Source organism: Hylobates moloch, unplaced genomic scaffold (assembly GCF_009828535.3).
Source record: "Hylobates moloch isolate HMO894 unplaced genomic scaffold, HMol_V3 SCAFFOLD_12, whole genome shotgun sequence".
NCBI lineage: Eukaryota > Metazoa > Chordata > Mammalia > Primates > Hylobatidae > Hylobates > Hylobates moloch.
This window is the reverse complement of record NW_026652287.1, coordinates 51074478-51087238: the sequence shown is the minus strand read 5'-3', so window position 1 is coordinate 51087238 and position 12761 is coordinate 51074478. Positions and strand designations below refer to the sequence as shown.

General features: G+C 57.0%; 1 protein-coding gene across 2 annotated transcripts; it reads right to left on the bottom strand.

Moving 5' to 3' along the window:
• Positions 1–1495: 1495 nt before the first annotated feature.
• On the bottom strand, positions 1496–12509 carry ARRDC2 (arrestin domain containing 2). Of its 2 annotated transcripts, none has more exons than XM_032170128.2 (8): positions 12054–12509; positions 6669–6735; positions 6328–6475; positions 5756–5858; positions 5415–5671; positions 5096–5258; positions 4725–4882; positions 1496–2678 (listed from the first exon to the last, which is right to left on the bottom strand). In XM_032170128.2, exons 1-8 carry the CDS (start codon positions 12310–12312, stop codon positions 2625–2627), a joined length of 1209 nt encoding a protein of 402 aa, XP_032026019.1. In that variant the 5' UTR covers positions 12313–12509; the 3' UTR covers positions 1496–2624. The 2 variants fall into 2 exon arrangements, with proteins under 2 accessions (XP_032026019.1, XP_032026018.1); XM_032170127.2 differs by lacking the exon at positions 12054–12509 and adding an exon at positions 6863–7282.
• Positions 12510–12761: the final 252 nt, after the last annotated feature.

Genomic DNA, 12761 nt, shown 5'->3' with positions numbered 1-12761 from the left:
ATAAAAGCCAGACACAAAAGGCCGCATGATTCCATTGATGTGAAATGTTCAAAATAGGCAAATCCAGAGACAGAAAGTGGTTGCCGGAGGTGGGGGCGGGGAATGGGGATTGCTCACTAGTGGGGACTGGGTTTCCTTTGGCAGGGATAGAAATGTTCTGGAAATAGATGGTGGTGATGGTTGCATAACATTGTAAATAGCCAGGTCGGTTGTGGTGGTTCACGCCTGTAATCCCAGCACTTTGGGAGGCTGAGGCGGGAGGACCGCTTGAGCCCAGGAGTTCAAGACCCACCTGGGAAACAAAGGGAGATCATGTCTCTACAAAAAGATAATTAGCTGGGTGTGGTGGCACACACTTGTGGTCCCAACTACTTGCCGGGCTGAGGCAAGTGGATCTCTTGAGCCCAGGATCTCTTGAGGCTGCTGTGATCGGGCCATTGCACTCCAGCCTGGGCAACAGAGTGAGACCATCTCAAAACCAAACAAAAGAAACATTATGAATGTACTAAATGCTACATTGTGAAGTGTACGAAATTGAACACTTTCAAATGGCGAATTTTATAATATGTGAATTTCACCTCAATAAAAACAAATCCAGGGCTAGGCATGGTGGCTCACACCTGTAATCCCAGCACTTTGGGAGGCTGAGGCAGGCAGATCACCTGAGGTCAGGAGTTTGAGACCAGCCTGGCCAACATGGTAAAACCCTGTCTCTATTAAAAAATAGAAAAATTAGCCAGGCATGGTGGCACATGCCTGTAATTCCAGCTACTTTCGAGGCTGAAACAGGAGAATCGTTTGAACCCGGGAGGCAGAGGTTGCAGTGAGCCGAGACCAAGCCATTGCACTCCAGCCTGGGTGACAGAGCGAAACTCTCTTAAAAAACAATAAAAACAAAAAAATAGATAAACCCCATCTCTACTAAAAATTCAAAAATTAGCCAGGTGTGGTGGCAGGCGCCTGTAATCCCAGCTACTTGGGAGGCTGAGGCAGGAGAATCACTTGAACCCAAGAGGCGGAGGTTGTAGTGAGCTGAGATCGCACCACTACACTCTACACCATGCCTGAGCGACACAGCAAGACTCCTTCTAAAAAACAAAAACGAACAGAAAAAACCCCACAAAAACCAAACGTAGACTCAGGTGACAGGATGTTCCCATACTCAGGCGGCTCCTCTCAGCCCCAGCCCCCTGCTCCCCACTCTTTGAGGATAGAGTTCTCTGCTTGTCCTCCACTGTTCAGCCCCCGCCAGCCTCTGAGACTCCCACAGGGAGTGCAGGTATGGTGCCCAGGGCTCGGCTCCCACCCCAGCTCAGCCTCCTCATGTGTCCTTGGGCCAACCCCCTCCCAGTCCTGGGCCTCAGTTTCCCCTTCTGAATCATGGGCCCCTTTGCCTTCCTTGGCCAGGAATTTAGTCTCCAAGATAGTGACTAGGGGTGGCCGTCCCAGTTCCTTCAGCAGCCAGATGGCGGGGAAATAAACCAAGAAGCCTGGATTCTTTCTCCACACGTTTACTTTTAAAAAATAATTGTACAAAACAGAATGAATTCTTAAGGCATATCAGAAATGCTGAGTCCCAGGCCGGGGCCCTGCCCCAGCCAGGACTGGGACTCCGCAGTTGGGAGCTTGTCCAGCTGCCCCCTCTAATGCTCTTCTCCTCCAGGACACAGGGAGCCTCCGGAAGCACAGTAGTCCCCGTGTGTCACCTTAGGCTGACCTCTGTCCCCAGGGGTGACGTAATGCTGTCACCGTCTTGAATTCTTCATCATTTAACAGGGAGCCCAGTGTTTTCACTTTGCACATTAGGTATCTGGTCTTGCCTGTCCTACCCTGAACCTGGGTTCCCTGGGCCATGTAACACCCAGGCAGCTCTGATGCCCCTGGGTACTTGGAGGAGCTCCCAGGAAGTCCAAGCCTGCGCCAGGAATCTCTGGCTTTCAGTCTTCAAAGGCTGGAGCGGCTGCCCCTGCCACCCACAGACTCCGCATAGCTCTGACAACCTGCTTTCCTGAACGCCTCATCCCTGGGTCCTTTCACCCACCGGACCTCACTGTGTGGCCTCAACTCTGAGGCACCTGCCCTCTGAACCCCCAATTCAACAATAAACGGGGTGGATTCCAAACGTCACTCAGCTCTGACCTTCTCTGACCTTTCTTCCTCATTCATCTGCCTGCTGAGCTCCTGTTCGTACTCCAAAGCTTCAGCTAAAATGCCCTTTCTGCAAGGACGCCTTCTCTGCTTCCTGTCTGGACTCACAGCTGCAGGTCTCTTCTGGTTCTGTGATGCTGGAACTGTCTATGTCTGGCTCTGTTTCTCCCAGACTGAAGGCTCCTGGGGGATTCCAGCACCGCCAACAGGCTGGCAAGACAGGTTATTAAACAGTCTCTCGGATACTGCACTGGGCATTCAATGCCTCACAAGGACAGCGGTCCAGATAAGTAAGATTCCAGCCGGGCTCTTCCTCTGTCCCATGTGATATCCGAAAGGCCCTGCCTCACTCTGAGACTTGGTTCCCCAACTTCGATGCAGTCGGGGAGGTCAGCCCTTGGTCCAGCTGCTCCCCCACAGTCACGGTGGCTGAAAGCTGGTGTGCAACCTCATTCCTCAAGGGGTCCCTGTGCCGTTCAGCAAGTCATGCAGCGCGGCCTCATGTCCCCCGAGGGTGGGTTTGGATCCTCCTAAGAGAAATGTTCCCATTAAGCCTCAGGGGACACTGGAAACAGAAATTCAGAAATACCACTCCCCATCCAGCCATCTCCCAACTCCCACCCTTGACCAGGGAAGAGGCCATCGGGAGGTGGTGTCTAAGGCAGACTGGGGTGCAAGGAGGGTTTTGGAGCTGAGTGTATACTGTCCCTTGGTATCCACAGGGGATTGGTTCCAGGAACCCTGTGGATACCAAAATCCACAGATGCTCAGGTCCCTGATATAAAATGGCCTAATATTTGCAAATAGTCTAAGCCCATCCTCCTGTGTACTTTATTTTTATTTCATTTTATTTTTCGAGACAGAGTCTCGCTTTCTCACCCAGGCTGGAATGCAGTGGCACGATCTTGGCTCACTGCAACCTCTACCTCCTGGGTTCAAGCGATTCTCCTGCCTCAGCCTCCTGAGTAGCTGGGATCACAGGTGGACGCCACCACGCCTGGCTAATTTTTGTATTTTTGGTAGAGACCTGGTTTCACCATGTTGGCCAGGCTGGTCTCAAACTCCTGACCTCAAGTCATCTGCCCACCTCAGCCTCCCAAAGTGCTGGGATTACAGGCATGAGCCACTACGTCCAGCCCTCCCGTGTACTTTAAATCTCTTCTAGATTACCTATAATACTTTATGGCCGGGTGTGGTGGCTCACGCCTGTAATCCTAGCATTCTGGGAGGCCAAGGCAGGCAGATCACCTGAGGTCAGGAGTTCGAGACCAGCCTGGCCAACATGGCAAAACCCCGTCTCTACTAAAAAATACAAAAATTAGCTGGGCATGGTGGTGGAAGAGAATGGGTGGACTTGAGTGACCGAGATCCGCCATACCACCTGGGGACAATCCATCTCAAAAAAAAAAAAGGTTATACTGCATTATTACTATTAGTAGTAGTATTGAGATGAGGTCTTGTTTTGTCTCCCAGACTGGAGTGTGTAGTAGCACAATCATTGCTCACTGCAGCCTCAAACTCCTGGGCTCAAGCGATCCTCCTGCCTCAGCCTCCTGATCATAGATGGGCTCCACCATGCCTGGGTAATTTTGTATTATTTGCAGTAGAGATGGGGGTCTTGCTATGTTACCCAGGTTGGTCTTATACTCCTGGCCTCAAGCAGTCCTCCCATCTTGGCCTCTCAAAGTGCTGGGATTACAGGCATGAGCCACCGCACCCAGCCTATCATATTTTTAATCTGTATTATCCATGTATGTATTTATTTTTCAAATGTCTCTGACCCATGTTTGGTTGAATCTGCAGATTCCAAACCAGCTAACGTAGAGGGCCGACTGTATGTAGAGAAATTCCATCGACAATTTAAATCCACTGCCAGTCAGGCGCAGTGGCTCACGCCTGTAATCCCAGCACTTTGGGGAGGCCAAGGTGGGAGGATCATTTGAGCCCAGGAGTTCAAGACCAGCCTGGACAACATAGTGAGACCCCATTTCTACAAAAAATACAAAAATTGGCCGGGCGTGGTAGCTCACGCATATAATCCCAGCACTTTGGGATGCTGAGGCAGGCGATCACCTGAGGTCAGGAGTTCGAGACCAGCCTGACCAACATGGTGAAGCCCCGTCTCTACTAAAAATACAAAAATTAGCCGCACGTGGTGGCTAACACCTGTAATCCCAGCTACTCGGAAGGCTAAGGCAGGAGAATCGCTTGTACCAGGGATGCGGAGGTTGAAGTGAGCTGAGATCGCACCATTGCACTCCAGCCTGGGTGACAAGACTGAAACTCCATCTCAAAAAGCAAAGCAAAACAAAACAAAGCACAAAAATTAGCAGGATGTGGTGGCATGCGCCTGTAGTCCCAGCTACTCAAGAGGCTGAGGTGAAAGGATTGCTTGAGCCCGGGAGGTCGAGGCTGCAGTGAGCTATGATTATGCCACTGCACTCCAGCCTGGGTAACAGAGCAAGACCCTGTCTAAAAAAACAAAAAACAAAAAAACCCATCTACTATGTCTGCCACCCCATCAAGGCTCCCCCGGTCCAGAGAGGCATGGGTGGTTCTCAGACCCCTGAGCTCACCTCAGAGTACAGGGGTGGCGGGCGGTAGCGGAACTCTTGGATGTAGGCAAAGAACGGGCCTTCAAGGCTCATGTCGGGGTCCTGCGGAAGTGGGAAGGGGCTCTGCCCCAAGGCTGCTTCCTCGGTGTCGGCTACCACCTCCGAATACTCAGGAGGAGCTGGAAGCGAGAGACAGGGTGGGTGAGGTTGGCAGGAGAGAGCCCTGCTCCAAGGGACCAGGGGCCAGGAGCTGGCTTATGCCAGCTCTGGGGCTGCCAGGCTGTATGTCCTTTGGTTGGGATTCCAGGAGACTCGTGGTGAGAGAGTTGACCCGGCATCCACCTCTCCATGTATCCACCCACCCTCTGCATGCAAGCAGGGTGGGAGCTTACCCTCAGGCCGCTCCGGCAAGGCCCCCAGCCTCCAGTCCAGCAGGAAGCTGGCGTGGCTGCCCACACTGGAGGAACGGCTGCCAAAAGGGTGCAAGGGAATGGTGCCGATCACCAGTGGCAGCTCCAGCAGCAGCTTGGACGTTCCCGGGATATCCACACAGACCTGGAGGAAGGAACCATAAGGGCGGGTGCCCAGGCAGCCTCCCCCACCCCCACCTCCCTTTTATGCCTGGGGAGACTAAGGCCTCAGCTTCCCCCAGTCTGAGGGAATACAGGGTGAATGTAGCCAATGTCCCCCAGGGCCAGCAGAATGCCCTACCTTGAGTGCGTAGTCCACGTGTAGAACGCGGCAGTGCAGGATGGAAGGACCCACTGGGGGGATCCGCAGTGCCCGGCCCTGCCACAGCGCCCGCTGCCCGGGGCCCACTGGCTCGCCCGCGAGGCTGGCCACCACCGCCCGTTTCTGCTTTCGGGCGCCTCGGGCCATGAACGTCTGTGTCTGCACCACGGCTGCCCGAGGCAGCACAGGACGTGTGGAGCCATTGTCGATCTCGGCAAAGACAGGGATGACCTCTCCTGCAGCAAGGAGCAGCGGGGCCTCAGTTTCCCCTCCTGCAGCCCCAACACCAGCCCCGTCTCGACCCAGTCCGGTCTGCCTACCTGGGGTGTAGCCCTTGCGGTCGATCTTGGCCGAAAGGGAGACAAGGCCACGGTTACAGTACCAGGATCGGGCAACCTTTTCCCGAGCCCCCGCTTGAGGTGCCTGTCGGTGTAGAGGAAAGTGACATGGATGAGTCACTTTGTGCAAACCACAGGCGCTGTGGAGCTTCCAAACCACCCCCAGCTGAGGGAGGACTTTGGGCAGGGCTTGGTTTCTTTTTAACAATCCAGGAACTATCCGTTAAATAGAGCCAGGGACACAACCCATCTTATAAAGCCAGAAATGAAATGTATAAGCCAAGTGTTTGGTGTGTAATTCGCACTTGGTAAGCCCTAGCTGTGGTCTATTTCACAGAAGAGGCATCTGAGGCTCAGAGAGGGCTTCAAGACACTTGCCCAGCGTCACGCGGCAAATGGGTGCAGATCCCAGTGGATTCCACACGCATTCCCACACCTGCCTCCCTCCCTGCCAGGGCCCACCTATGACCTCTATCTTATTGGTTGGTGTCACCTAGCAGCCAGGCCCCTTCCTACAATACTCCTATCCTACCTCCCCAAGGGTGGCCACTCACCAGCAGGGCTGGCGTGTTGATGTCCACAGGCTCGATGACAGTGAACACCTTCCTTGCCCGGCGTGCTGGGACCCAGGGCCGGTGCAGGGTGGCCTTGATACAGTAGCGGACACTACCGTGTTTGCCCTCGAAGGATGTCACCAGGGTCCTAGGGTGGAGGGATGAGACTTCAGGGGGCAAGATACAGAGACAAGCAGGCAGGGAGAAGGAGACACAGACACTCCGGGGGCCTCCCACGGGGAGAGTCTTGGGGCTCAGAGGTGCCCAGATACCCAGTATTGGAGGTACAAATCTGGAAGGGGCTGCAGGCTTAGGGCAACCCTGCACCCCAGAGGACTTACGGGGGCAGCTGGAAGCTGAACAGGAACTCATGGCGCCCAGGAGGCAGCGTCGTGGTCGTCCCGGTATCTGCGGGTGGGAGCAAAAGGAGGCGACTGATTGGTTGCGCTGGGGCCCCAGGGCTGACGGAGGTACCGCCGTCCAGGTGGTGGGAGGCACACAACCGGTGCACCCAGCAGGGGTCCCCCATCCGTACCTGGCGCCAGGAGCGTGGCGCGGTGGCTCACGACCTCCACGCGTTCACTGTAGCTCTGCGTGTAAGCCGTGCTCGAGCCCGCGCTGCGCGACTCGGTCCAGTGCACGTGGGCGCGGCCCCGCGCGCGCAGCCTCAGGGCACCCACGCGCGCGGCGCTCGCCAGCTCCAGCAGCACCCGGCCCGCCACGGCCTGGCCGCCGCTAAACACGGGCTCGACGCCAGCGGTCGCGCCGTCCAACTGCACTGAGAACACTTTCACTTTGTCGAACAGCATCGCGCCCAGGGTGCGAACCCACGACACGCGGAACCTGGTCTCGAACCCGCGAACCGGCAGCTCAAGAAGCCGACGCTGCAGCCTCAGAACGCAAAATCGCCGTCAACGCGCAAGCGCGCTCACAAACCAGAGCAGAAAATCCCCGCGCCGTGCGTCGGCGTCGCTTTTATACGGCAGGGCGGGGGGGGGGTGGGGTCACCGTCTCTCCCCCGCCCCCGGAAGGGACTCAACCAATAGCGCGACAAGGGGCGTGGCTCTGCCCAAGCGTGGAGCAAAATAACAAACGCCCCTGTTCACCGCCGGCTGCCCCCTTCCCTTGCGGACCCGGGGGAGAAACTGAAGCCCTTAGGCGGCCAGAGCTGGCCTCTCGCGGACCCCGGGGGCAAAGAGGGGAAAAAGAGGTCCAGAGGCAGAGCCCAGGCCTGAGGTCACCTAGCAGAGCCTTCAGCCTCTCGGCTTAATTCGCTCACCAGCCGCCCCTCGTAGACGTGACTCGAGGCACGTCCAGCCCGATTTGGGGCGGGGGACTTTCGCCCCAGTTGAGGGCCAGAGAGCCTATGACTGTTCCAGGCCTGTTTCCCCCGCTATGCAAAGGGAGAAGTGGAGGAGGTGGGTGGGACCGCCCTCCACTGGTGCCTGCTGCACCCCTTCCCTGATTCAAGTCCCGCTTAGCTGGTGGCTCTGGGCAAATGACAACCTCTTGGAGCCTCAGTTTCCACCTCTGTAGAGCTGGGAGAAAGTAATAATCAGTCCTGACCTCAGAAGGTTGTGCATGGATCATCGTGCAGCCCCAGCTGGACTCCTCCAAGAGCCTCGCTCCCCGGTCATCAACCAGCTCTTGACATACCTGATGTTCCCTTCCCAATTTTCAGCCTCTGGCAAACCCTACCTTCCCCGCAGCCCTTGTGCCTGCTCCAGTCATCCTCAGCCCCCGTCCCGCCACAGAGCGGAATGCAGGGGACGCTCGGGCACCCCCAGGTCCACAGCTGCGGTGTGGCCTCGGGACGGCGTGACCTCTCTCTGGGCTTCAGTTTCCCCAAAGAAAGGTCGCATAGAGTTTCTCCAGCGGTAGTTGCCTCTGCGTCGTCTGCGGGACGCTGTCGCCCTCTCGTGGCAGCGGAGTGCGCTGCCGCTGAACCCATCCCCTGCCCTGACCGCCTCTGACTGAGCCTGGCTCAGGAGACCACGAGACTTCCACCACCTCAGTGAGGTGTGTGGGTGTGGAGGGGGCGGTCATAAACAAACACGGTCACCCGCAGTCCGTGATGGGGATCAGAACAGGAACGAAGGAGTTGGAGGCACAGTGATCAGCCTGGAAGGCTGCCTGGGAGGATGGGTCTTTGGAATTGAAAGGAAGGCCTGGGACCTTAGGCCAGGTTTCAGTGGATACTAGAGGGGAGACAGTAGGCCGTTAAGTCCGGGAGGATAAGAGGGATGAGGTAACCCTGAAGGGAATACTGAGCCAGCGCCTCCCTCAATTCATTTCACAGATGGACCCCAGAGGCCCAGAGAGGGGTGGGGTTCTGCCCGAGGTCACACAGCAGCTCCACTGGCCTCGCTCCTCCAGTGTCACTGTTTTTTTCCTTAACTGTTTAACAATTTTTTTTTTGAGACAGGATCTCACTCTGTCGCCCAGGCTGGAGTGCAGTGGCGCCATCTAGGTTCACTGCAACCTCTGCCTCCCTTCCACCTCAGCCTCCCAAGTAGCCGGGATTACAGGTGTGTACCACCACGCCCGACTAATTTTTGTATTTTTTGTAGAGATGGGGTTTCACCATGTTGCCCAGGCTGGTCTTGAACTCTTGAGCTCAAGCGATCTGCCCGCCTCAGCCTCCCAAAGTGCTGGGATTACAGGTGTGAGCCACTGCACCCAGCCAAAATTTTAATTAATTAATTAATTTATTTATTTTCTGAGACAGGGTCTCACTCTGCTCTGACACCCAGGCTGTAGTGCAGTGGCGCCATCTCGGCTCACTGCAACCTCCACCTTCCGGGTTCCAGTGATTCTCCTGCCTTAGCCCCCTGGGTAGCTGGGAGAATTTAAAAATTAGCCCAGCTTGGCTGGGCGCAGTGGCTCACGCCTGTAATCCCAGCACTTTGGGAGGCCGAGGCAGGCGGATCACCTGAGGTCAGGAGTTCGAGACCAGCCTGACCAACATGGAGAGACACACCGTCTCTACTAAAAATACAAAATTAGCCGGGTGTGGTGGCGCATGCCTGTAATCCCAGCTATTTGGGAGGCTGAGGCAGGAGAATCACTTGAACCTGGGAGGTGGAGGTTGCAGTGAGGCGAGATCACGCCATTGCACTCCAGCCCGGGCAACAAGAGTGAAATTCCACCTAAAAAAAAAAAAAGTTAGCCCGGCTAATTTTTGTATTTTTAGTAGAGACGGGGCTTCACCATGTTGGCCAGGCTGGTCTTGAACTCCTGACCTCAAGTGATCCTCCTGCCTCGGCCTCCCAAAGTACTGGGATTACAGGCGTGAGCCACTGCGCCCAGCCAATTTTTATGTATTTTAAGAGATGGGGGCCGGGCATGGTGGCTCATGCCTGTAAGCCAAGCATTTTGGAAGGCCGAGGCGGGTGGATCACCTCAGGTCAGGAATTCGTGACCAGCCTGGCCAACATGGTGAAACCCGTCTCTACTAAAAATACAAAAATTGGCCAGGCATGGTGGCTCTACTAAAAATACAAAAAATTAGCCGGGCGTGGTGGCGGGTGCCTGTAGTCCCAGCTACTCAGGAGGCTGAGGCAGGAGAATGGCGTGAACCTGGGAGGCAGAGCTTGCAGTGAGCCCAGATGGCGCCACTGCATTCCAGCCTGGGCAACAGAGGAAGACTCCATCTCAAACAAATAAAAATAAAAAAAAAAATTAGCCAGCGTGTTGGCGGGTGCCTATAATCCCAGCTACTCGGGAGGCTGAGGCAGGAGAATCACTGGAACCCGGGAGGCAGAGGTTGCAGTGAGCCGAGATTGCGCCAGTGCCACTGCACTCCAGCCTGGGTGACAGAGCGAGACTCTGTCTCAAAAAAAAAAAAAAAAAGTTAGCTGGGTGTGGTGGTGGCCACCTGTAGTCCCAGCTACTCAGGAGGCTGAGGATGCAGAATCGCTTGAACATGGGAGGCAGAGGTTGCAGTGGGCCGAGATCGTGCCACTGCACTCCAGCCTGAGCAACAGAGTAAGACCCTGTCTCAAAAACAAAAACAAACAAACACAAAAACAGGGTGGGGGGTGGGAGGTCTTGCTCTGTTGCCCAGGCTGGCCTCTAACTTAGCTCAAGCAATCCTTCCGCTTCAGCCTCTGTGGTAGCTGGGACCACAGGTGGACTCACCAGGCTCGCCTCGCCAGTGTTTTTTGTTTGTTTGTTTGTTTGTTTTTGTTTTTGTTTTTGAGACGGAGTTTTGCTCTGTTGCCCAGGCTGGAGTGCAGTGGTGCCGTCTCAGCTCACTGCAACCTCCGCCTGCCAGGTTCAAGCAATTCTTCTGCCTCAGCCTCCCCAGTAGCTGGGATTTCAGGCGCCCACCAGAACGCCCGGCTAATTTTTTTATTTTTAGTGGAGACAAAGTTTCACCATGTTGGCCAGGCTGGTCGCGAACTCCTGACCTCAGGTAATCTGCCCGCCTCAGCCTCCCAAAGTGCTGGGATTACAGGCGTGAGCCACTGCACCCGGCTGCCTCTCTAGTGTTTTAAGGAAGTCGCCGTTGAGTGTCTGGGACGGCCGGCCTTCGGGTGAAAGCGGTCCCAATAGTTCTGAGTCGCCGGGGAAGGGAAGTGCCTCCTGCGCCCCTTCCTGCCCCGCCTCACCACACTTGCTCCTGTTTCCACTGCTGGGGAGGGAAGGGTCCCCCGCACCTGTGGCTCCTGTGTGCCCAAAGCTTCTATTGCCCGCAGCGCTGGGAAAAAAGTGGGGCTGTCGGGAATCTGAGCTGCCTCCCTCCCGGCCCATTTTACAGACGGGTATAGTGAGTTCTGGCTTGGCCCAGAGGAATAGTCAGGGCGGCCTAGAGAGGAGGATGCCCTCCCGCAGCCACACAGTAGGGTGTGAGGCTATGGACCGCCTCCTTCTGTGACCACTGGCTCGCTGGTGACCAGCTGTGTGGCCTCCGGGTGCTTGGGGTACGAGAAGGACTGAGGTTCGGGTAAGAGTAGGGACCTGCCCAAGACCCAGACTCCCAGGAGAATGTGACCCCACTTCATCTCTTCCCCTCTGGGATGCATTTCCATCTCCTCACCGGGAAATGCTACCAGACCCCCAACCCTACCCCAGGGAAAAACTCAGCGCTGGAGACCCTGTGGGGTAAACTGAGGTGGGGCCCTGGGTAACACGAGTTGGGGGCCTTCTCTGAGAATCAGGGACTCCAGGCCTGGGATCAACGGAGACACTGGGGTCCACCAGGGAGATCTCCCATTCTATTTCCCAGGGGTTTCCTGGACTCTAATAGGAGGGTCCCCCTGCTTTGAAAGGGGTCTCCCCACCGCACAGCCTCTAAGTCGAGGGCGTCTGGCTCCAGAGAAGCGAACACCCAGACCCTGGGTAGACGTTCCCGGTTAGTGGGGGTCCTGACCAGGGCACGGTGGGTGTCCAGGCTGTAGTACAGTGGTGCGATCTCAGCCCATTACAACCTCTACCTCCCAGGCTCAAGCGATCTTCCTTCCCACTTCAGCCTGTAGCTGGGACTCCAGGCGCGCGCCACTAAGCCTGGCTAATTTTTGTAGTTTTTGGACAAGTGGGGTTTCACCAAATCGCCCAGGCTAGTCTTGAACTCCTGACCTGTGGGAGGGTCAGGACCCCGGGAAGGGTCCTTGAAAAGGATCACCCGACCGCAGAGGTTCTAAGTTGAGAGGCTTTTGGCCCTGAAGAGGGTCCCGGCCGAGGGGGTCCTGGCTGCTGCGGGGGCGGCGCGACTAGTGTCTCACCTCGGAGCAGCAGCTGCCGACGCCGCAGGTAGGTCTCCGCGGCCGCGTAGTCGCTGGATACGGCGTTGACGCCCACGCTGCGACCCTCCAACCAGTGGGTGGCCGCCCCGCCGCGCGCCTTCACCTCGAGCGCTCGCACCCGCAGCGGCGCCGCCGCCTCCAGCAGCACCCGGCCGCACAGCCGCTCCCCGCCGCGGTAGGCGCCGCCCGGGCCCCGCGCCAGCTCCAGCGCAAAGCTGCGCACGCCCCCACGGCGCATGGCGCGCGGCTGGGGACACGGCCTGGACACGCGGCGAGGAGGCGCACGGCCGGAGCGCGCCTGCAGATCCCCGGGGTTTCCGCGTTCCCCCGTCGCGTCCCCCGAGCTTCCTCCGGGCCCCCCCCCCGCCGGCGAACTTGGGCCGGCGCCGGTGTCCCAGGGCGGGCGCGTCGTCGGCGAACTTCCTGGTCCTCTGCATCCGCCCCCGTGACGCACGCGGGCCGCCGGGGACTGGCCGCCCGCGTACCCGCGCTGTTGACTTTGCCATCCTCGGAGATGGGCGGGCCCTGTTTTTGTAGGGTCGGCGCTGTTGAATCAGAGGCAGGCAGGGGCGGAGGTGGCTGGGGAGGCACCGAGGCGGCCGCAGATCTCAGCCCTATGGTCTCATTCGCACCCCCCCGCCACGCCCAGAACCCGGCACCGCCTCAGTCTCCCTGTCATTGTCACTT